Source organism: Eublepharis macularius, chromosome 1 (assembly GCF_028583425.1).
Source record: "Eublepharis macularius isolate TG4126 chromosome 1, MPM_Emac_v1.0, whole genome shotgun sequence".
Classification (NCBI taxonomy): domain Eukaryota; kingdom Metazoa; phylum Chordata; class Lepidosauria; order Squamata; family Eublepharidae; genus Eublepharis; species Eublepharis macularius.
In genome coordinates this window covers 199,772,555-199,797,420 of record NC_072790.1, presented here as the reverse complement: position 1 = coordinate 199,797,420, position 24,866 = coordinate 199,772,555, and the positions used below count along the sequence as shown (strand labels likewise).

The 24,866-nt window shown below is 41.3% G+C and overlaps 1 protein-coding gene across 1 annotated transcript in view; it reads right to left on the bottom strand.

Annotated features, from left to right (window-relative positions):
- Positions 1 to 24,866, bottom strand: part of CAMKMT (calmodulin-lysine N-methyltransferase) — a 457,417-nt gene that overhangs the window by 38,055 nt on the left and 394,496 nt on the right. The window contains exon 7 of the mRNA XM_054983651.1: positions 21,532 to 21,598. Coding sequence (XP_054839626.1) covers positions 21,532 to 21,598 — 67 coding nt within the window. The remainder of the gene's footprint in view (positions 1 to 21,531; positions 21,599 to 24,866) is intronic.

Below are 24,866 nucleotides of genomic sequence, written 5' to 3'. Positions count from 1 at the left end.
TTATCACGTGAGAAGATGCTGTTATCGCGCAAGAAGATGCGATAACACAGGGGTGGCCACACTTGCTTAATGCAAGAGCCACACAGAATAAACCTGAGATGTTTGAGAGCCACAAGACATGATGCATTGAAGTGACTTCAGAGGAAGAGGCGGGTTTGGGGGAGTGCCCTGAAATGACATCACAGGAAGGGGTGGGGTTTGGGCACAGTATGCTGGAAGTGACATCATCAGAAGGGGTGGAGCTTGGGAAGGACTACCACCTAACCTTTGACCTGGAAGTGACATCACAAAAACCTTTGACCTGGAAGTGACATCACAAAAAGTGATGTCATCCTTGCAAGGCACCACCTCTAAAGTATTCCGGCTAAAGACTCCAGGTATTTTTTAAGTTGGAATTGGCAACCCTAATGTTTTATTGAAAATAGGAAATACATGGAAAGAAAGAAGGAAGGAAAAAAGGAAAGGGAGGGAGGGAAAGACATGGAAAGATGGAAAGGAAGAAAAAGACAGACATGGAAAGAAGGAAGGAAAAGACAAAAAAGAAATAAGATATGGAAAGAAGGAAGGATAAAAAAGGAAAGAAAGATAAGGAAAGAAGGCATGGAAAGAAGGAAGGAAAGGAAGGCATAGAAGGATACGGAAAGAAGTAAAGAGGAAGGAAGAAGGGAAGGGAAAGAAGGAAAGAAATACACGAAAGGAAGGAAGACATGGAAAGATATGGAAAGATATTAAAAGAAGTAAAGAGAAAGGAAGGGAAAGATTTTGAAAGGTATGAAAAGATATGGAAAGAAGAGGAAGGAACGAAGACATGGAAGGAAGGAAAGAAAGAAAGGAAAGGAAGGAAGATATGGAAAAGGAAGGAAGGAAGATATGGAAAGGTATGGAAATATATGGAAGGAAGGAAGGAAAGAAGAGAAAGGAAGAAAGAGGAAGGAAAAAAAAGAAAGATGGAAAGAAGAAAGAAATGGAAAGAAGGAAAGAGGAAGGAAGGAAGGAAGGAAGGAGGGAAGAAAGAAAAATCAAGGAAGGAAGGATCACAAAAGCAGAGCCACACAATCTTAAAGCAAGCACATGTCCTCTGAAGCAAACACATTCCCTGCTCATCCATCTCAGCTGTCCTGCACACACTTATGGGTGTGCCAGTCCTCCGTGCAACTAACAAGGCTTCCGCCCATGCAAAAGCCCCTGGCGCAGGCTGTGCTTCATGCCGTGAGCGGCTCTCAGCAGCTGCGCACTTGCCTTCTTGGGAGTAAGCCAGAAAGCAGGAAGTCCTGGGCCACCTCTGCCTTGGCGCTTCCTCGTCACATCTTCACTCCTCTCTTTCCCCTTCCCCCCAACTGCCCTTACCAGGCGCTCGCTGCAAGCGCGGGGCCGGCAAAACTCGGCGCCTGCAGAGGAGTGCCCGGCAAGGCGAGGAGGGGTGGGCTGTCCTCAGCCCTGGCCCGCCCCTTCGTTGCTCCAGCGTTGGGAAAGGGGAAGCACGCTGGGTGCATAGATCGGGTGAGCGGCTGGTCGGCTCTGCCCCTTAAAGGAGCCTGGGGGAGGAGTGAACTTGCAAGCCTCCGGGAGCCGCCAAATAAGACTTGAAGAGCCGCATGCGGCTCGCGAGCCGCCATTTGGCCACCCCTGCGATAACAGCATCTTCTCGTGAGATTTCATGCGAGATTTCGCTATTTTGCAGAATAAGTTAAGCCGTGTGGAAACGGCCCTGCTGTTCGCGAACAAGTTGTTCGTGAGGCCCAATTCTAAATGAACAGGTGGTCATCGCAAGCCTCATTCATTGCTGTTTGTCAAACCAGACAATCTGGCACCTGCAATCAATTCCCTTGGCAACTGGAGGCAGGGACTGCCTGAACTCTGTCTGAACTCCTGCTGTTGCCCTGGAAACCCCAATCTAAGCCCAATTTAGCTTGATAGGCAGGTCTTCCTTTCAAGTGTGGAGCTCCAAATTGGTTACAAGGAAACAAAGAGCAGGGGGGAGGGGGGCTCCCGGCTCTGGTTTTGCAGACAGTGAGGGAGAGACAGTTGCTGTTGGCATTTTGAGAGAGAGACAGGGAGAGTGCATTGGAGCTTGAATTTTCTTTGTGTGTGGTGGGATAGGGATCTACCTCTTCAGGTTCCAGGGCTGCTGCCAGGCTCTGGGCCAAGCTATTATTTATTACTGGTACCTTTCCTGCTGCCTGCTCAGGTAAGGTTTCTGGGAGTGGTGTGGTAGGGATCTTGATGGCTGGAGGAGAGCCTGCTGGCCCCCACAAACAACAAACAATGAACATGGTTGTTGTGGGTTTTCCGGGCTGTATTGCCGTGGTCTTGGCATTGTAGTTCCTGACGTTTCGCCAGCAGCTGTGGCTGGCATCTTCAGAGGTGTAGCACCAAAAGACAGAGATCTCTCAGTGTCACAGTGTGGAAAAGATGTAGGTCATTTGTATCTACTCAGGAGGGGTGGGGTTGAGCTGAGTCATCCTGTAAGAGTTTCCCAGGGTGTGGAATGCTAATGGCGGGAGGCTTCACTGTATCCTGAGGAGGTTCTTTTGCATATGGATTGGTACTTGATGTGCTAATCTTCTCTGCAGGGCTATTGTCAAGGATAGAATGTTTTGTTAGCCTGGTGTTTTTCAGAACTGGCAACCATGCTCGGTTCATTCTTAAGGTTTCTTCTTTCCTGTTGAAGTTTTGCTTATGCTTGTGAATTTCAATGGCTTCCCTGTGCAGTCTGACAAAGTAGTTGGAAGTGTTGTCCAGTATTTTGGTGTCCTGGAATAAGATACTGTGCCCTGTTTGAGTTAGGCTATGTTCAGCCACTGCTGATTTTTCAGGTTGTCCAAGTCTGCAGTGTCTTTCATGTTCTTTTATTCTTGTCTGGATGCTACGCTTTGTGGTCCCGATGTAAACTTGTCCACAGCTGCAGGGTATACGGTATACTCCTGCAGAGGTTAGGGGGTCTCTACTGTCTTTTGCTGATCGTAGCATCTGTTGTATTTTTCGGGTGGGTCTGAATACTGCTTGAAGGTTATGCTTTTTCATAAGCTTTCCCATCTGATCAGTAATTCCTTTGATATATGGCAAAAACACTTTTCCTGTGGGAGACTGTTTTTCTTTGGTTGTTTGCTTCATCCTGGGTTTGATTGCTCTTCGGATTTCATTTCTGGAGTAGCCATTTGCCTGAAGTGCGTGGTTTAGATGATTAATTTCCTCATTTAGCAAGTGCGGCTCACATATCCGTCTTGCACGATCCACTAATGTTTTCATTATGCCTCTTTTCTGTCGGGGATGGTGATTGGAGTTTTTGTGTAGGTACCGATCAGACAATACAAACAATGAACATGTTCGTGAACAGGTCATGTTTGTCAATGTCCGTTGTTTGTTGTTCATGCCCATGCCTAATTGTAACTATCTGGATGATCTTAAGCATGTAACTCCCTCTCAGCCTATCCACCTCATATCACTGTTGTGAGAATAAAATAAATAAGGAACAACCCTGTACCCTGAGCTCCCTTATGGCACTGAGGTGTTTGTTTCAAACCCTAAACTCTAAGAACTAGGGCCCAGCACCTTACTTAAGCAAGCCCTGTGAAGAGAGCTACAGTGCCATTTCACATGTTGCTAAATAGGAAACTGTAGTCTAGGGCAACTCAGCTGAGGCAGATAACTGAAAGAGCCTCTCAAGGCAGTTTTTGACTTGTCTTCTAAGGTCTTGCAACTCTTTAATTGGAAAGAGTCTAGCTCTGCATTTCCTGTTTATGGGACCTTGACCTTCTGCCCACCACAATTATGCCTCCTGCCTGTGACTCCACTACTTGTTTACCAGACTCAGCCTGCTGCCTGCCACACAGAATGCTTCTTGCCTTGGGCTCTACTGACTGCTTATTGGACTCCCAGGTACCTAACAATTCCCAAAATCATATATGTATAACTGTTATCCTCTGAAATAACTGATGTAGCTGAATAACTCCTATCATGAACAGTTTCATGCTTTGCTTGGAGTCGCACAGTCTGCTGTTTTCTTTGACCTTGATATAAGCACCTGGATTACACCCAGGGCTAGTGGAAAACTGTTCAACCTCAGACACACAGATTATCATGTCTTGGCTGCCAGTTCCCATGGATGATATTCAAGTCATCATGGGTCACTTTGTCATTGAAAACCCCACAGTGATGACAAATTTCAAATAGGGTTGTGAAACCTAGCTCATCCTTTAGAAAATGTTGCACAAAGATCTTTGGGAGGAGGAGAAACAAAACTGGCTGTTGAACTGTAAACACAACCTCTCCCCCTTCTCTACATTTTTATAAACGGCACAATGTGCAGCTGCTAAAAAGTCCAGTCACTTCCATCTTAGGTATTTTGAGACTCTTAATAAAATTAAGTTTACCTATGGATAATGAAAATAAGAGGACACAACACTTATTCAATGAAATGCATATGCCAGTGGCAGACACAAAGCCCCAATGAAGGTAGTCTGACTATGGCTACAGAATACTTGACAATACATTTTCTAAAACTCTCTTATACAAAGATATGTGCTTGGCAGAGATTCATATGGCAGGCAACACAAACTACACAAGGGCAGCCTGAAAGGGACCTTGATATTGGTAACAAGCTGCTGTTGGCCTCCAATGCTCTGTGTCTCTCACAGCAGAAGGGTGACACAGTTTACAACAGAACAATAATATTTGAGAATCAGTGAAGAGATTTATTTCGATAAATATATTGAGTTAGTCAGAGTAGCTAGTTAGTTAAATCTTGTCATTATTTGTACAACATGTATGCCATCTGGGTGAAGTGGCTGCAGTGTTGGACTAAGAGCAGAAAGATCCAGGTTCAAATCCTCCCTGTTTAATGACGCTTGAGCCACTGTCTCAGCCTAATCTACCTCACTGTGGTGGGGATAAAATTTATTTATTATTTATTTATTTTCTTTGACTTATATCCTGCCCTCCCCGTGAATGGGCTCAGGGCGGCTCACATAGAATTATAGAGTTGGAAGGGGCCATACAGGCTATCTAATCCAACCCCCTGCCTAGTGCAGGATCAGCCTAAAGCATCTCTGAGAAGTAATCATCCAGCCTCTTCTTGAAAACTGCCAGTGAGGGGGAGCTCACCACCTCCCTAGGCAGCTGATTCCACTTTTGAACTACTCTGACTGTGAATTTTTTTTTTCTAATATCCAGCCGGTACCTTTGTGCATGTAATTTAAGCCCATTGCTTCAGGTCCTACCCTCTGCTGCCAACTGGAACAGCTCCTTGCCCTCCTCCAAATGACAGCCTTTTGAATATTTAAAGAGAGCAATCATGTCCCCCCTCAACCTCCTCTTCTCCAAACTAAACATTCCCAAGGCCCTCAGCCTTTCTTTGTAGGGCTCAATCTCCAGACCCCTGATCATCCTCGTCGCTCTCCTCTGCACCCTCTCGATTTTGGCCACATCCTTTTTGAAGTGAGGCCTCCAGAACTGCACACAATACTCCAGGTGCGGCCTGACCAAGGCAGTATAGAGAGGGGCTATGACCTCCTGCGATTTCGATGCTATGGCCCCTTTGATACAACCCAAGATTGAATTAGCCTTTTTTGCCACCGCATCACACTGACTGCTCATATTTAGTTTACAGTCCACTCTTACCCCGAGATCCCTTTCACATATACTACTGCCCAGAAGTGTATCCCCCATCCAGTATTTGTGCTTCCCATTTTTGTGGCCCAGATGTAATACTGTGCACTTGTCTTTGTTGAATTGCATCCTATTCACAGCTTCCCACTTCTCCAGAGTATTCAGGTCTTGTTGAATTTTAATTCTATCTTCTTGGGTGTTTGCTACTCCTCCCAATTTGGTATCATCAGCAAATTTAATGAGCAGCCCTTCCACTCCTTCATCCAGATCATTGATAAAAATATTTGAAAAGTACTGGGCCCAAAACCGAGCCCTGCAGCACCCCACTGGACATCTCCCTCCAATCTGATGAAACGCTGTTGACCACCACTCTTTGAGTGCGGTCCTCTAACCAGTTCCCTATCCACTGAACTGTCCTATAGTCCAGTCCACAGTCTTCCAGTTTGCCCATCAGAATGTCATGGGGGACCTTATCAAAAGCTTTACTGAAATCCAGATAAATCACGTCAACAGAGTTCCCCCGATCCAGTAAGCTGGTCACTCGATCAAAGAAGGAAACCAGGTTGGTCTGGCAAGATCTGTTAGGGACAAAACCATGCTGACTTCCCCGGATCACTGAGCGGTCCTTCAGATGCTTACAGATTGATCCCTTTAAAATCTGTTCTAATATCTTCCCAGCAACAGAAGTCAGACTGACCAGCCTGTAGTTTCCCAGGTCATCCTTCTTCCCTTTCTTAAAGATTGGGATAACATTTGCTCTTCTCCAATCTTGTGGCACATCCCCAGTCCTCCAGGAAGCCTTGAAGATGATGGACAGGGGTTCTGCAAGTTCTCTAGAAAGTTCTTTCAACACTCTTGGGTGCACCTCTTCTGGCCCAGGGGATTTGTATTCATCCAGTGCAGCCAGATGCCTCTCCACAACCTCTCTGTCAATGTCAATTAGCCACTCAGGTGTCCTGCCACATTTTCTACTATCTCTAGATGTGCCTGAGTCCTTCAGGGAGAAAACAGAGGCAAAAAAGTCATTAAGCCTGTCTGCTTTTTCTCTGTCCTGCATCAGAGTTTCTCCATCTACTCCCAACAGCGGTCCAATTGCCTCTTTTACCTTGCGTTTGCTTCTCATCATAATTAAAAAGCAATACATTAATAGTCAGATTTAAAAACTTATATTAAAATACTCTGGTGCCATTATATATAGGCTACTTGGGATTAGACATGGGCATGAACAGCATTATGAATGGAAAAAACCCACGAACAGCCCGTTCGTCAGTTTGCGAACAAGCCATTCGTGAGGCTCCATTCTAAAGTGGTCGTTGCAAGCCTTGTTCGTTGCCTTCATCAGCTGTTCGTCAAGCCAAAAAGTCTGGGCCCTTTCAGTCAATTCCCCTGGCAACGGCAGGGACTGAACTCTGAACTCCTTCTGGCTTTCCTTCTGGCTTTAGCCCTTCAAAGTTCTTCCAGAAGAGAGTCCCGTTTTTGCCACTGTGAAGAGAAAATGACAACAAAGGGAAGGACCCATGGATCATGCTTTTCCCGGGGTGCAATCTCTGAAACTTGGGGGGGGGAGTCTTCGGAGGACAGTGAGGACTATGTCCTCTGCAAATTTGGTGGGTATTGGACATTGGGAAGGTCAGTTTGTAACCCCTCAAAGTAGCTGCCTTCCAACAGGCAGATCCGTTTTTGCCACTGTGAAGAGAAAATGACAGCAAAGGGATGGATCATGCCTTTCCCGGGGTGCAATCTCTCTGAAACTTGGGGGACAGTGAGGACTATGTCCCCTGCAAATTTCGTGGGTATTGGACATTGGGAAGGTCAGTTTGTAACCCTTCAATTAGCTTCCACCAGAGAGTCCCGCTTTTGCCACTGTGAACATAAAATGACAACAAAGGGATGGATCATGCCTTTCCTGGGGTGCAATCTCTCTGAAACTTGGGGGGGGGGTGTCTTTGGAGGACATTGAGGACTATGTCCCCTGCAAATTTGGTGGGGATTGGACATTTGGAAGATCAGTTTGTGGGGTGTTTAAAGGGCTCTGCCCCTTGCACGTGGCAGGAAAGGGCCTTTTAAACTATCAGCTGGCAGGTGGCAGGGGGGAATTCTCCCTGCCACCTGCCAGCTGATAGTTTAAAGGGATCTTTAAGGGGCCACGAACAACAAACATGTTTGTGAACAGGGTCATGTTTGTTACTGTTCATTGTTCGTGGTGGCAACGAACAACAAACAGCTTTTTCAGGAGTTTTTCCATTCGTGCCCATGTCTACTTTGGATACTAATAAAAGACCTGCATAGGTCATAGATGTGGGTAAAACACATAGCTGAGGGCAGTCATAGAAGAGGTAGCGATCTTAGATAGGATAAGGGGGGACACCCGCTGGTCCTCAATAGAAATAGAAAAGGGGAGATTGATGTGTGCCACCCTGAGCTCCTTGGAGGAAGGGCATGATTAAAATGTACTAAATAATAAATAAATAAGAAGTAGGCATTAATTTAAGGAAGAAATTGATTTAATTAAGATTTCTGGATTTTACTTGCAAATATGATGGAACTGGAGATTTAAAAATATCAAACAAGCCCCAGTCTTTCTACAAAAGGCATGCACTTTTGTGAACATTATTTCAAGCGCACAAAATATATATGTGGTCTATAGTGACCCCCATGAAAACATTTTATAAATGGCATTGGTGCTATGTTCATGTTGAAAATTATACTACTTCCACGAGAGGCCAGAGCTTCAAAAATATGTACATTTTGAATGATCATACAACACAGCATCTTTGATAATTTTCAAAATAGGAAATAACATGGACAATTAAAAATACAGTTTTATTTACAGTCTATAATCACCTATCTTCAACCAAGAATGGCAAGTTTTTAAGCTACCTCCGATTCCAATTGCTAAGGATACTATCAACAGGGGATGACTTTCACCATTACACCCTGTTTGTGGATCTTTGGCTGGCCAAATCATATAAACAAAATATACTTATAGACGGTCCATGGGATTAAATTGTCAGTCATACACTGTAGTTGGTTTGAGAACAGCAAAGGGAAGAGTGTGGAGTCAGGGCAAAGTGGCTTAGAAATACCCTGACAGCTTGTTGTTACATTTGGCTGCATGATGCTGGAGCAAGCCACCCTCACTGGAAATCTTTGACAGATTGCATACTTGAGATTGAGTATTTGAGAGAGAGCATGACATTTCAGGCTACTAATTTAGCAAATTGTATTTTTGGACACAGGTATGCAAAATGTCAACAGACAAGAAAATTTATAGAAGGGTACAACCTCCCAATGCAATCTTTAGCAGGTCAATACCTTCTCTATGCCTTGCATTCAGAGATAGCTTGGGATGAGATGTGTAACTTTCAGAACAATGCTACGCAGTTCTGTCTTATGTATTCACTAGCATTCTTTGGGAAATGGAGGGTGCATGGATGCTTCCCTTGTGGAACAGGATACTAAGGGAGGCCCCCGGATACTTGGGGATATGGAGCCAAAAGAGAAAGAGGAATCTGTCTGCCTCAGTTTGCTATCTATCCTTGATGAACAGAAAGGGGAATTATAAAAAGATTTTTTGTAGAATATGCCTCCAGATAAAGATGTGGTAGGATTTATATGTGCATTTGGACTAAAGCCAGCTTTTATTGGCCTAATAACTAATTCAAAATAAACATTAAGGTGCCCCTTCTACAATTTGACATTGAGCAATAATGTGATCAAGCTTGTATTTTATTTTTCTAGAGCCCCTTTCCCTAACAGCAACAGGAGAATTGGATTCTACTCAGATCTAGGAGCAGTGTGTTTTGGGCTTGTTAGCATTCCTACACTAAAGAGGGCTGGTTATCCCCCAAGATGCTAGAAATAAGTTATTTCACACTGGTAGGGGTCCTTCTAAGATGCAGTTCTTCTGATGATGCCAAGTGAGATTCCCACATTCTTGCCTTATCCATGTCAGAGGAACTCACTGTCATAGAGACTTCCCACTTGAGGGGTCTGGGTAGGCTGTGTAGATTTGGGAAATCCCAATCCTTTTAAAAGTGATATTTTAGTCAAAATTAATATGGATATTCATTATATATTTTATGATGTTTATTATTGGTATTGAATTTTATATATGTATGCTGTACACATGTTTTATATAACATTTAACTTCTTTCTGTAATTAAATTATTTTAAGGGAGAAGGGAAAAAATGTTATTGCACTCATGAAGTTAAACACTTGACATTTTTATTCCAGAAAATGCAACATTTCAGAATTCTAGATATGTTTATTAATTAGTGATTATTAACACCCAGTAAACAACATTATGTCTTGTAAAAACACAATCTTTCTTCACAGCATGAAGCTGAAATCTATTATTCACTGATTCCATATGCTGAAATACACTCAAATGATCACAAATGACCTTAAACATTAGATAAATGTAAATGAGGACATTGTTGAAAATGTGGTTTTGATTGATATCTAAAAGACCAGGTTGGAAATCTTGACAAGAGATGAAGTCCTGAACACATTACATGGCAATTTGAAACCCACAGAATATACAGGTGCACATGAAACAAAAAGGGGGCCAATTGACAATGAGGCAAAACTGGAAGGTGCTGAGGCTCTTGGATATTCAGAACCTGAAATAATATGGCATTGTATGTATATTTAGCAAACATTATGCAGAAAAGAACTGATTGCTTTAAGCCCCCTTTGTCTAGCATCTAACAAAAGTGTGCTGAGTTCCGCATCAGAGGTTCCTAAAAGGGATCTCTTCCCGTGCTTCATTCTCAGTTCTCCAGTACAATAAAACTGAAGTTGTAGGTACATATCACTGTGCTTGTTCTTTTACTAGGCCTACTGACTTTTGTCTATTCCATTTAAGCAATGAAAATCCAACCACTGCAGTATGCAACCAAACATGTTCTAAACTAGAATAAGTGGATTGGAATCTACCTTTAAAATGTTCCAACATTTGCCACAAACAGAATGGCAAATGATTGGATAACATTGCACAGCAAGGAAGTGGTCATAGAGCCAAAATTCGGCTCTTTCAGATAGAGTAATTGTTGCATCTAGGCCACTAGGAGCAAATAGTAGATATTTTGGAAACTTGCTGTAATTAATTTTGCTAGATATTTTGCAAATGAACATCCAGTCTTGGGTTCCATAACATCTATTTATTTTTCTTTATTTTATTTTATTTATGTCATTTATAGTCTACCTTTCTCACTGAGACTCAAGGTGGATTACATAGTGTGAGATCAGTACAATCAGTAGCAAGGACAAGGGTAGATATTTCCATACAGTGCCAAGGACATTTCCATAAACAATGACATAGGGTAGATGAATACAAGTTTACAGAGACATAGCATCAGCAAGGATGCAATACAGGATTGAAGGATTGCTAAAACAGAACATAATCCATTCTAGGATTGACATTAGACAACATGAAGCACAAGAAGTATATACGAATACATATTCAAAGCAACATAATGGTGGAGCCCATGGTTCCCAACTCATTGGCAAAACATCCAAGGCCTGCTCCCTACAATACTGCTCTTCTATGTGAGTAAAAAAGCTTTTTTGAATAATTCAGTTTTGCATTGTTTGCAGAAAGCCAAGAGTGTGGGAGTTTTCCTGACCTCCTCAGGCAGGCTGTTCCATAGGGTAAGGGCCACCACAGAGAAGGCCCGTGTATGGGCTGCAGTTGATTTTGCCCATGTACAGGCTGGGACCTGCAAGAGACCCTGTTCAGATGAGCGAAGCTGCCGTGGAGGGACATAGGGAGGGAGGCGGTCCCGTAGGTATGTCGGGCCAAGGCCATGAAGAGCTTTGTATGTAATAACCAGTACCTTGAATTGAGCGTGGTTGCTGATAGGTAGCCAATGAAGTAACTGCAGGATGGGAGTGATGTTCATGCTCCTGCTTGCACCTGCTAACAGTCGAGTTGCAGCATTTTGCACCAATTGGAGCCTCCTAGTTAATTTAGATGGAAGACCAATATATAGTGCATTACAATAGTCAAGTTTTGATGTTACCATAGCATGGATCCAGGTGGCCAGGTCGGCTGTGTCAAGATAAGAAGCCATCTTCCAGGCTAGAGTGAGATTGTAGAAAGCATTTTTTACAGCTGCCTTGACTTGTTTTTCTAGTAGTAGTGCTGGAGCCAGTATAACCCCTAAGCTCTTAACCAAATCAGTGAGGGTCAAACAAACTCCATCGAAACTGGGGAGTACAATGTCTTTCAGAATATCTGACTTCCCAACAAGCATCACTTTTGTCTTGTCTGGGTTTAATTTCAATTTGTTATTTTTCAGCCATTTCTCCACGGCTGTCAGGCAGCAACCTAATATTTCTACTGCATCCTGCAGGGACCTGGATAGTGAGATATAGAGTTGGGTTTCATCTGCATATTGATGACACCCAACTCCATAGCTGCGAATGAGTTCTCCTAAAGGTTTTAGGTAGAGGTTGAATAACATGGGAGATAGGATTGTGCCCTGTGGAACCCCACAAGATAGTTCCCATTCTGGAGATAGCTGATCTCCGACAGCAACCCTTTAAGTCCATTCCATGAGAAATGATTTAAATCAGTCCAGGGTACATCCTTTGATGCCCACTTCTGTTTCTAGACGCCTCAACAGGATGGCATCGTCTTCTGTGTCAAAGGCTTCAGACAGATCCAGAAGGAGCAATAAGGAGGCATGACCCTTGTCTATATTCAGATGGAGATCATCCACTAAAGCTGATAGTGCCCATGCCCTGGTCTGAAATCTGACTGGAAAGGGTCCAGAGCACTAGAGTTATCCAAGAAGGACTGGAGTTGGTCAGCTATTGCCCTCTCAATCACTTTGCCCAGAAAGGGCAGATTAGAGACATGCTAAATGCTTCTGAGGCCTCTGTTAATCAAGTTTCTATGGTACTGAGGATTTAGCAGAATATGTAGAGTGTCATGGCCCACCCCATGATTAGTGGACTCCTGTCCCTAAGGGTTACTTTAATCTGCAAGAAGTTGTCTTCATGGATAACACATTTCATAGAGGCATCCTTGACAGAAAGATCAGTTACATCATCTCTTAAAAAAGCACTTATTGGGCTTTTGTTGGGGTTAAAAACAGCTTTGGATCCAACTGACGTGAACAATTACAGGCCAGTATTGGATCTGCCTCCTTTGAAGGTTTTAGAAAAGACATGCATCACTAGACATTTCTGAAAGGAAGTGATTCACTTGATCCTTTTCAGTCTGTCTTTCACCCAAGGCATGGCACCCTGATGGGTAATCTATGCTAGTCCTCCAATATGAGGAGTGCATATCTGTTGGTTCTCTTGAACCTCTCAGTGACTTTTGGTACCAACAGCCATGGTATCATTCTGATCTGCCTGGAAGAATTACACCACCTGATGCTGTATTAGAGTGTTTTTCCTCCTTCACGTTTCAAAGGCTAGTGCTGGGAACAAGGTTCCTTCTCATCCCCCATGTTAACATCTGCAAGAAACCGCTGGGTGAGATCTTCCAAGCATTTGGAGCAAATAGTCACCAGTATATGGGTGACACACAGTTTTCTCTCTTCTTTCCATCAAGATCCAGGAAAGTGGAGAAGCAGCTACGTTTTCGTGGCTTGCCAGAAGTGGAAGGAAAGTCAGCGCAAGAACAGATGACTGAGGTGTTGGCTGAGTACCTGGGGAAGGAGGAGGAGGAAGTTGTGGCTATCCTAGATGTGGCATACCGTGTGAATTCGAGAATAGCAACCCAGAGGAAACTACCAAGAGATGTGATTGTGCAGTTTACAACACGAAATATGAAAGAGAGGATTGTGACAAAACAGTTTCAAGATCCATTGGAGATTGATGGCAAGACGATTATTATAATGAAGGAACTGCCCAGATCAGTGTTACTGGACCGGAAAAAATATAAAGTGCTAATTCAGATTTTGAAGGACATGAAAATCAGGTACAGATGGGAGTTACCGGAAGGAGTGTCCTTTGAGTTTGGAGGGGCCAAAAAACGCATCAGATCTGAGCGAGAGATGGAGCGATTTATTAAGGACAATGAAAAAGACTTACCAACAAGATTATGAGTATGGAGTGTAAAGTATTATCTTGGAATGTAAATGGACTAAACTCACCGAATAAGAGGAAAAATACTTTTCACTGGCTACTAAAACAAAAATGTGACATTGTTTGTTTGCAAGAGACCCATATCAGAAAGCAGGATGTAAAATATTTAAAATCTGGAAAATTGGGCAAAGAATATGTAGCGGCCTCCAACAAGAAAAAAAGAGGAGTGGTGTTGTACATAAAAGAGGAGCTACAGCCAAAATTTGTTATGAGAGATGTGGAAGCTAGATTTGTAGCAGTGGAATGTATTTGGAATTTAAAGAGAGTGTTGGTAGTCGGACTTTATGCACCTAACGGTGCAAAAGAAAGCTTCTTTGAGGATTTAAGGAAGCATTTAGACGATCTTGCATACGACCAGATAATTCTTGCTGGAGACTTCAATGGAGTGACAGACTTGGAACTAGACAAAAAGACTACAACGGCACAAAAGAAATGAGGACTATTACCAAAGCTTTTTTTTGAGTTGATTCAACAAGAGACTCTTGAAGATGTATGGAGGAGAGAATATCCTAAAAGCAGACAGTTTACTTTTTATTCTGCAAGGCATTCTACATTATCAAGAATTGATATGATCTGGGCCTCAAAAGACTTAGCATTATGGACTAAGGAGGTAGAAATAATGCCTATGGTAGGCTCAGATCACAACCCAATTATGTGGAAATTTGGAAAAAAGAGAAAAAGGAAAGCATGGAGAATAAATGAGGACTTGTTACAGGAAAGAGAGAATATGGAAATACTGAGAAGAGAGACAAAGTTTTTTATACAATACAACGTGAATAAAGAAGTACCAACCAATAAAGTTTGGGATGCTTACAAGGCGGTTGTAAGGGGCATACTAATGGACTTAAATGGTAGAGCAAGAAAGAAGAAAGAGGAGAAAAGACAAGAGATTGAGGAGAAAATAAAAGCCAAAGAAATACAGCTAAAAAAGAGACCAGGGAAAAAGAAGGTATACCAGGAAATTAAAATACTTCAAGAACAGCTAACAGCAATGAGCAATAAAGAATTGGAGTGGAATCTCAAAAGACTGAATCAAAAAGCGTTTGAGGGTGCTAATAAACCTGGGAAGTACCTGGCATGGCAATTGAAGAAGAAAAGGGAAAAGAAGATAATAAATAAAATTTGCGAAGATAATAAAACGTATTTGGAGCAGGCTACCATTAGTAGAGCCTTTTATAAATTTTACGCTAAGCTGTATAATAAAAAAGAAGTAAACAAAGAATCAATAGCGTCACATTTGGAGAAAACCAAACTTCCAGAAATCTCGGAAGCTTGGAGAAATAAGTTGAATAGTGAAGTAACTGATGAGGAAATAAGTAAGGCAATACAATCTGCAAATCTAGGAAAGGCGCCAGGGCCAGATGGACTTACGGCTAAATTCTATAAGACAATGGCTAATGAACTGGCACCATTCCTAAAAGAGGTGATGAATGGGGTTTTAAGGGATCAAAGGATTCCAGAAACTTGGAGTGAAGCGAATATATCATTGATCCCAAAAGAGGGCCAAGACCTGACTAATGTGAAAAATTATAGACCTATATCGCTACTCAACAATGACTATAAAATTTTTGCGAAGATATTGGCGGAGAGATTGAAGGGGTGGCTCTCGGAAGTCATAGAGGAGGAACAAGCAGGCTTTTTGCCAGACAGACAAATAAGAGACAACTTAAGGACAGTGATCAATGCTATTGAATATTATGACAAGCGTTGTGACAAAGAGGTTGGTTTCTTCTTTGTTGACGCTGAAAAAGCGTTTGACAATTTAAACTGGGACTTTATGTTTGCCACTATGGAAAAGCTACAATTGGGAGAAAGATTCATCAGAGCAATTAAGGAAATTTATAGAGACCAGACTGCAGCAATTGTGGTGAATGATGAATTGACTAAGAAATTGACGATAAGTAAAGGAACAAGACAAGGTTGCCCGTTATCTCCATTGTTGTTCATTTTAGTATTGGAGATTCTGATGATACAAATACGTCAAGATGATGAAATTCGTGGAATAAAAATAAAGGACTATTCATACAAGGTCAGAGCATTTGCGGATGACATAATGTTAATTGTAGAGGACCCATTGGAGAACATGCCAAGAGTGATAGATAAGATCAAGGAGTTTGGAGACTTGGCAGGTTTCTTCATTAACAAAAAGAAGTCAAAGATATTATGCAAAAATATGACTAAGCAGAAACAACAATTGTTAATGGAAACAACGGATTGTGAAGTAACAAGTAAAGTGAAATATTTGGGAGTCGAATTAACTGCAAAGAACATAGATCTATTCAAAAACAATTATGAAAAACTATGGACTCAGATAGAGAGAGACTTGATTAAATGGAATAGATTGAATTTGTCATGGTTGGGCAGGATTGCAGCAGTTAAGATGAATGTGTTACCAAGAGTAATGTTTTTGCTACAGACAATACCAATCATCAGAGACTCCAAACAATTTGAAAAATGGCAGAGGAAAATATCAGATTTTGTTTGGGCAGGCAAGAAGCCTCGAGTGAAAGTGAAAGTTTTACAAGATGCAAAGGAAAGAGGCGGAATGCAACTGCCCAATCTGAGACTTTATCATGATGCAATCTGCCTAGTTTGGTTGAAAGAATGGATGACATTAAAGAACAAGAAACTATTAGCCCTAGAGGGATATAAAAAAATATTTGGATGGCACGCATATTTATGGCATGACAAAGTAAAGGTCAACTCGATGTTCCTGCATCACTTTGTTCGGAGAAGTCTATACATAATCTGGAAGAAGTACAGAATTTATCTACAAGAAGGAACCCCTTTGTGGGTGGTTCCATATGAGGTGATAGACCCGAGAGCTGTTGATAATGAACAACAATGTTTAACGTATAAAGAAATAACTAAAACTGAAGCATCCAAACTTAGAATAAAGACACAAGAGGAACTATCACCTAACTACGATTGGTTCCAGTATAGACAGATCAGAGACTTATATAATTCGGACTCTGTAAAGGGAGGTATACGAATAGAGAATTCGGAACTAGAGCAGACCCTTCTTAAAGAAGATAAGAAAAGAATATCCAAGGTATACCAAGTACTGTTGAAGTGGTATACCGAGGATGAGATAGTTAAAACACAAATGGTGAAATGGGCTATAAACTTTAATAAAGAAATAACAATGGAGGCATGGGAATACTTGTGGAAAACTACAATGAAGACAACGACATGTATTAATATCAAAGAGAACATTTATAAAATGATCTATCGTTGGTACATGACACCAAAGAAGATTGCGCTAGGGAATTTGAATACTTCTAATAAATGCTGGAAATGTAAGAAGCATGAGGGCTCCCTCTATCATATGTGGTGGTCGTGTGAGGTAGCCAGGCAGTACTGGGGGGAAATAATAAGAGAAATGAGTGAAATTTTACAATTTCAAATTAATAAGAACCCAGAACTCCTGCTACTGAACTTGGGAATGGAGGGAATTCCAGCCCAACACAGGACGTTGATATTTTATATGACAGCAGCAGCTAGACTTTTGTATGCGCAAAAATGGAAAGTACAAGAAGTGCCAACTATTGAAGATTGGACTTACAAATTGCTGTATATGGCTGAAATGGACAAGATGACAAGAAAATTGAGAGATCTGGACTCAGGGCAGTTCAACACAGACTGGGAGAAGCTGAAACAATACCTGGAGAAGAAATGGGAGGTGGGAGGAAAACTGTGGCAGTTTGAGAACTACTGAAGTATTGAAGTAGAGGGGGGAGACTTTACCGGGGGGAGAAGAGATAAATGTGAATTAATAAGCAGTCAGATTAATAGATTGACATATTTATAGATATATATAGGTTAACAAACAGAACATAGAGAAAATAATTAATTATAAGGACTAAATATAAGGAGCGATTAACTAACAATATTTTCTTTTTTTCTGACAAGTTTTGTACCAAACTGAATGTCTGAAGATATAGATGGGTCAAATTGATTGACTACGTGAGGAGAGATATATAGAACTATTATAAAAAGATAGAATGAGTAATATATATAGAGAATAAGTCAAATTGTTTGATATAAACGAATGTATGATCTATATGGTTTATGATATATAGAAATACCTGAAATTGAAAAATTGGGATAAATTGTTTATCTAAGATGGAAACAAAGGCTTACAGTTTGGGCATATAATGTTAAAAATAGTTAAGGATGTACTGCTTAGAATAATGGAGAATATATATTTGTTTTAGATAGAGGAAGCTAATAAAAGTAAGGGAAAGGGGACAAAGGGTTGGAAAGCTGTTGGAAGTCAACAAAAAGGGGGGGGGAAAGGGAGGGGGTTAGAGAAAAAATTGGGGAAAATTGAATGTAAATGTGGAAATAATGGATTCTAACCCAATAAAAATTTTTCAAAAAAAAAAAAAGATCCAGGAAAGCTGTAGAAGAGCTCAACTGGTATTTCGGATGATGGTGAACAAACTCACACCTAGTTGAAATGGAGGTGCTCTGTGTTAGGGATTAAGCTGATCAGGAAATAGATTGCATTGGATAGGGTTGTACTCCCTATGAAGGAGGAAATTTGTAATTTGGGTATGCTCTTGGATGCCCAGTTGACAGAGGTACTCATAGCTTCATTTTTCCAACTTAGGTTGATTCATCTGCTCTGGTCTTTCTGGAAAAGGTGGACCTATCTAGAGTCACACAAGCCTTGATGAGCTCCAGGTTGGACTACTGTAACCTAACTACTCCAGGCTGGACTGCTGTATGGGTGGTGCCTTTGAGGACGGTTCAGTAGCTTCAGTGGGTTTAGTTCTGAATGAGGCAGCCAAGTTTCTTTCAGGAATTGGCCTCAGGGAGTGCATAATTTCATCTTGTGTCAATTATATTAGCTCCTAGAGTGTTTTTGAGCCCAATGAAAAGTGTTGGTCCTAACCTTTTTAACTTTTAATGACCCATTTTAAGTATTTTTGTATGGGATTTTAATATTATAAACCACCTTGAATTTTTATTTTTAGATATTTTATTTATTTATTTACTTTCAATTTCTATTCCACCCTCACCGACTAGCAGGCTCAGGGCGGATTACACTTGGCAAAACAACACACTAAATACTTACATTTTACAATTTTAAAACAACCATATAAAACAGTGCAATATAAATATTTTAAAAAGTACAAAAAGCAGCAAAGGAGTAGTCAGTTGATCAATCAATCTGCCACCTACTCCACCATATTAAAATTACCTGTGTGGTAGGTTAAAACAGTTTGATGGTGGATGCCTCTAGTAGGGAGGGTGGTCACCTCTATTTGGCCAGTAGAGGCCCAGCTCCAGAAAGATGGACTATAAATATTTTAAGAAAATAAAATTGTTGTGGCTCCTCAGAACTCATGATATATATAAAAGCACACACTCTTTGACCAATGCTGATCAACTTTCCAGTGGATCTGTGTACCAGGAGGACCACATTGTTTCTGACACAGTTTGTGTATGAACTGACTTTTCCATACAACACTGCACTTTTGTGGAAAAGTCAGTTCATACACAAACTGTGTCAGAAACAATGTGGTCCAATATTAACTACTCCAGAGATAGATTTTGACAAATGATTTTGTTAGTTAATATTTTTTTAGCTTGAGGATCTTGGATTTTTTTTTAAGTTTTATATTTTATATATAGAACTTGTCCTGTCTATATGAGCTACAAAAACATACCTGCTATTTATTTATGTGTTTATAGTCCACCTTTCTCACTGAGATCCAAAGAGGATTACATAGTGCAAGTTAAATACAATGTAATCAACAGCTAGGAAATTCACTGAGCAAAGTACAATAATGAATAACAGTTAGGAGGACATTCAGGGAAACAGATAAAACAGGGTATGGTAACTGAAAATGTGAAAGCAAGCACAATATTTCTGAAACAAGGCATAACTAATTTACATGACATGTTTAGCAATGTGGAAATTCTCTAGCAGACACATATCTACATCAGAAGATAAGTACCCAATAGCATAGTGTATAATCCCTGTCCCTACCAAGGCATCTCTTTGAGCTATTTCTTATGACACATTCCTATATTCTGGGTAGAAAGCCCTCTTGAACAATTCAGTTTTGCACAGTTTGCGAAAAGCTAGGAGAGTGGAAGCTTTCCTGGCCTCCTCAGGCAGGTGGGGGTTACCGTAGAGAAACAACACGTGCAGGCAGCTGTTGATTTTGCCCAACTGCAGGGTGGTATCTGCAGAAGGCCCTGTTCTGATAAGCAAAACAGTTGCATAGATATGAGGGGCCAAGGCCATGAAGGGCTTTGAATATGAATTGAGCCCGGTAATTGATGAGAAGCCAGTGGAGTGATTGCAGAATGGGAGTGATATGCATGCTTCATTTAGTTCCTGAGAGTAAACAAACTGAAGCATTCTGCACCAGCTGGAGTCTCTAACTGAACTTTGAGGGGAGACCTATGTAGAGTGCATTACAGTAGTCTAGCCTCAATATTACTGTGGCAGGTGGCATTGCATAGCAATCTTGCATTGCACAGCATTAGAGAGAAAGTGGGGGAAGAAGAGGGTGTTGCATTATCAACTGTAGGGATGCTATGGAGGTTGAGCAGGAAATGAACAACAATGTCAAAGATGACATTGGCCATCTATGATAAAATCCACCCCCATCTACCAGCTTCCATCTGTACTGGGATAGTGCATACATCATATATTCTGATCCAAGTAGAGATAGCCCTCATAACAAAAAAATTAACCTCAGGTATCTCACAGTCAACAGATAACCATGCAACAGCAGAAGTGGGCTTAAACTGAGCAAATATTATGATAATTGAATTTAAACCTCGCAGCTGAAAATGAACAACAAACATACCTAAATTTTGGTGAAGCATGGAGTATTTCCCACTAAACACACTTTTTGGGTTTCCAGTGAACATTTGATATATCTTGAAATGGTCCCACTGATGTTAGTAAGAATACAGATAAGTGAAGTGGCTTGATAACAAATAATAATATATAATAATAACATTCGATTTATATACTGCCCTTCAGGATAACTTACCATGCACTCAGAGTGGTTTACAAAGTATGCTATTATTATCCTCACAACAATCACCCTGTGAGGTGGATGGGGTTGAGAGAGCTCCAGAGAGCTGTGGCTGACTCAAGGTCATCCAGCTGGCTACAAGTGGAGGAGCGGGAAATCAAACTCAGTTCTCCAGATTAGAGACTCACTGCTCTTAACTACTACACCAAACTGGCTCTCAGAATACAATATAGTTTCAGATGGGTAGCCGTGCTGGTCTGCAGTAGAAGAGCAAGATTCAAATCCAGTTGCAGCTGCACTTGAATCTTGAATTTCTAGGGTATGAGCTTTTTAGAGCCAAAGCTTTGATGAAGGGAGCATTGACTCTTGAAAGCTTAAAGTCCAATACGAAAACAGTTTTTTAAAACATAGTATATGCATTATTAATACATAACTAGACTAACACAATGTAATTTTTCCTTAACAAGACTGATTTCAAATAAGAACCAAGTACAAGTAATTACTTACCTTTCCATAATATTAAGGCTATTTTTTAATTGCCCGAACCTAGATAGCCCAGGCAAGCCCAATCTCATCAGATCTTGGATGTTTAGCAGAGTCAGGCTTGGTTAGTAATTGGATGGGACACCTCCAATGAAGACCAGGGTTGCAGAGGCAGGCAAGGGCAAACCACTTCTGTTAGTCTCTTGCCATGAAAACGCCACCAGGGGTTGCCATAAGTCAGCTATGACTTGATGGCACTCTCCACCACCACCACCACATTTTAATTACAAATAATTTACAAGATATATAATGCAAGATATATCTTACCGGCTTGAGATAGCTTGACCTCTAAAAATGTCTGCTTTTCGGTTTTTGATGATGATGTCATTTACATCTATAATACACTTGTTAAGAATTATCCATAAAATTATGATGACTAAAACAAAATTACAATTCTTTTATGGTCAGAGATCCAGAGGAGTTAGCCGTGTTAGTCTGTAGTAGCAAAATAGTAGAGTCCAGTAGCACCTTTGGTTAGTCTTAAAGGTTTATTGTAGCATAAGCTTTTGAGAACCACAGCTTATGCTACAATAAAGTTGGTTAGTCTTACAGGTGCTATTGGACTCAATTCTTTTATGGCAAATATTAAGGCTTTTTTAACCTAATGGCCCCCTGAAAAAAATCAGAAGCCATTCTGAATTATTTTTGCACAAGACCAATTTTTAAAAGTTGCATGCAACCAATCACAATCACCTCTGCTGACAGAATGAACAGTTTCTGCCCCTCTGTTCCCACCGCAGCCCATTGGCTCTGAAATGCTGCCTCTGGGATTCAGAGACTCTCCAAGAACATGATGTAAGGGGCATGATGTAAGGGTATGAAGTGGGAGAGAGAATTTGCTAAAATTGGGCCCCTTCCTCCATTGTTGGATGTGCATTTTCATTGATGGGGAATGCTTGCTGGATACAACCCTGTGTCATTTTGTACCAAATACTTTGATTCCTGAATTTACTGAAGATAATTATTCCTAATAATGAATTTATAAGGGATAGATTTTTTAATTTAGAAGAGATGCCCTTTAAGAGCTGCAAAGCCAGAGTAAATCATTAATGAGCAAAGGATGGAGCAATCTGTCTTGCATGCTAAAATGGCTATCTCCACCATGAGGACTGAGAAAACTGAAAGCTGTAATTTCTGAGAGCATGTACACAAAATTGAGTTCTTAAATCAACAGGACTTTCTTCTGCCTAATAAGTTTTGGTTCAGAGTGTTCTAGAGAATTACTAGAAATCTAAATGAAACTGGATGTACTTGTATAAATCATGATGTGACCATATAATGTAACAGAAATAAAACAGTCTTTATTACTTCTAAACATACTTTGCTGTCTAAAAAAGGAATGTCAAATTAAAGTGTAAACCAATTTAGTCTGCTAAATTACATCGCAGACTATTGGATATGAGTGATTGTATCTCCCCAACTCCAACCCATTTGAAGTTTGATCTGCTTTTACTCCTAGAGATTTCCTCTGATCTTCTACTGACTTTCAGGGAAGCTTATGGAGCAAAACCAAGTAATATAGAATGTCCTCCTTGTGTTCATGAAGACCACAGATTTCAGGGATTTTTTAAAAAGAATGCCATGAGTCAGCACTTTCAGAATTGTATGACAAATTGGATAATCATAATATTTAATATTTTAAAAGTGACATTATGATAGCTACCGTATTCCACTTTGTGCATTTTCTATGGTAGTTGAATAACAGAAATGTGTATGCAGGGACCTCAAAAAATTTCTCTGGTTTAACAAAACGTCTGCCAAGAAGAACACAACTGTTAGCACTTCTCTAAAATCTCTTAATTGAAGACTCTTGAAAGTATATACCTCTGGCACTTTAAAAAAAAGTCCCTTTGATTTGGTTTCGATCTGATAAACAGTTAGGGGAAGGGATTATTGTGAAGCATCAAACAGAATTTTGTGATTATTCCTACCCCTGAGATCTGTTAACTTAAATGATCCTAAAGATGGGATGTGCAAAACCTATCACTTTATTTCTGTGCAGTTTTTCATTTTGCCTCCTTATGATATTATATGGTGTTCCAATTAACAGAGGATCGCAGAAATTTATTTATTTACTTAAAAGCTTTTATAGACCACCTTTCTCAAAAAGACTCCAGGCTGAAAAGTAAACTTGCTTTTTGAACAACTTCTAATTGGGTTGCTGGGTTTGGGGTCATTGCTGTTGTACAAAAGTGAGGTGCCCAAAAGGTGCCTAGATGATCTGTGGTTTTCTCAAATTTCTCAGCAGCTTTGGCCACCTTCAACCATATTATTCTACTGGATTGGTTGTCTGAGTATTAGAGCATTACACTCTGGTAGTTGTGTCTGGCTGACTAGTTCTAGAAAGTGGTGCTTGGGGGGCTATTATTAAACTCCATACTATTTACCCGCAAGGTTCTAATTTGTGCCCGTTCTGTTCAACAGCTATATGATACTGCTAGAAAAAGTCATCTGAATATTTTACACCAAAAATTATCAATATGCAGATGACATAGAGCATATTTATTTTTCTTCCAAGTCAGGAGAAGCAGTGGACATTCTGAACAAGTGACTGATGGCCATAATGAGCTGAACTGGGCCAATAAACTGATACTTACTCCATATAATCCAGGTGTTATTGGTTGGTAAAGTTGATCAAGATTTTGTGAGGCAGAGCTCCTCCTCAAGAAGCCACATCGGAGCTTGGGGGTGCTTATATCTACAAGTCAACATTGCAGGGTCTAGTCAGCTCAGACCTGGTCAGTGACACAAACAATAATTTGGGGTCACCCATTCTCTCCTCCTGCCAGTTGGTGGCAGTGAAGGAGAAGGCAATGAGTGAGCCAACACCTAACGCTGAAGTTGTGTGACCCTTGCCGCACTGGCAGAGCTACTGGGGCTTGGCTCTGCTTGTCCCTGGCTGCCAGTGATCCTCCAGGGTAGTGCCCTACTGGGAGCATTCCCTGTTAGTTAAATGGTTAGTAGTCCACCTCTGTTCTGGTTACTTCCAGGTCAGATGACTGCAATGAGGTCTATGTGGAACTATTTCTGATGATGGTTTAGAAACTTCAACTAATCTAGAACACACTGGCAAGCCTGCCAGCAGGCATAGGTCACAAGCAACATGTCTGTTGCTTAAAATTTTCATTTTTAAAAATGTATGTTATTTACAGTCCTCCTTTCTCACTGAGACCAGGGCTGTAGCAAGGATCACTAGCACCCAGGGACAGCTCCAGGGCTGTTGCCGCCCCCTTGAGCGCTTGTGCGCATGCACAAAGAGCGCACATGCACTCAGATTGCATGATGATGTCACTACTCATGACATCACCATGCAGGGCATGCCTCTGAGAGCCAGCAGCCCCATCAGCATGGCACGCAGCCAGGTGTGTGTGTGTGGTTGGCCTCCCAGCCCTCCTGCTCAGTTTCCCCACGCACTGCCCCAGCCGCCTGCCGTGCCAGGCCTGCAGTGGCTGCGCCTGGCTGGAAGCGTGTGCTGGTGACGGTGGCAGCGTGGGGCAACTGAGTGGGAGGGCTGGGAGGCCGTTCACTCAGTTGCCCCACGCTGCCGCTGCCAGCACGCACTCCCAGCTGGGCACAGCAGCTGCAGGCCAGGCATGGCTGTC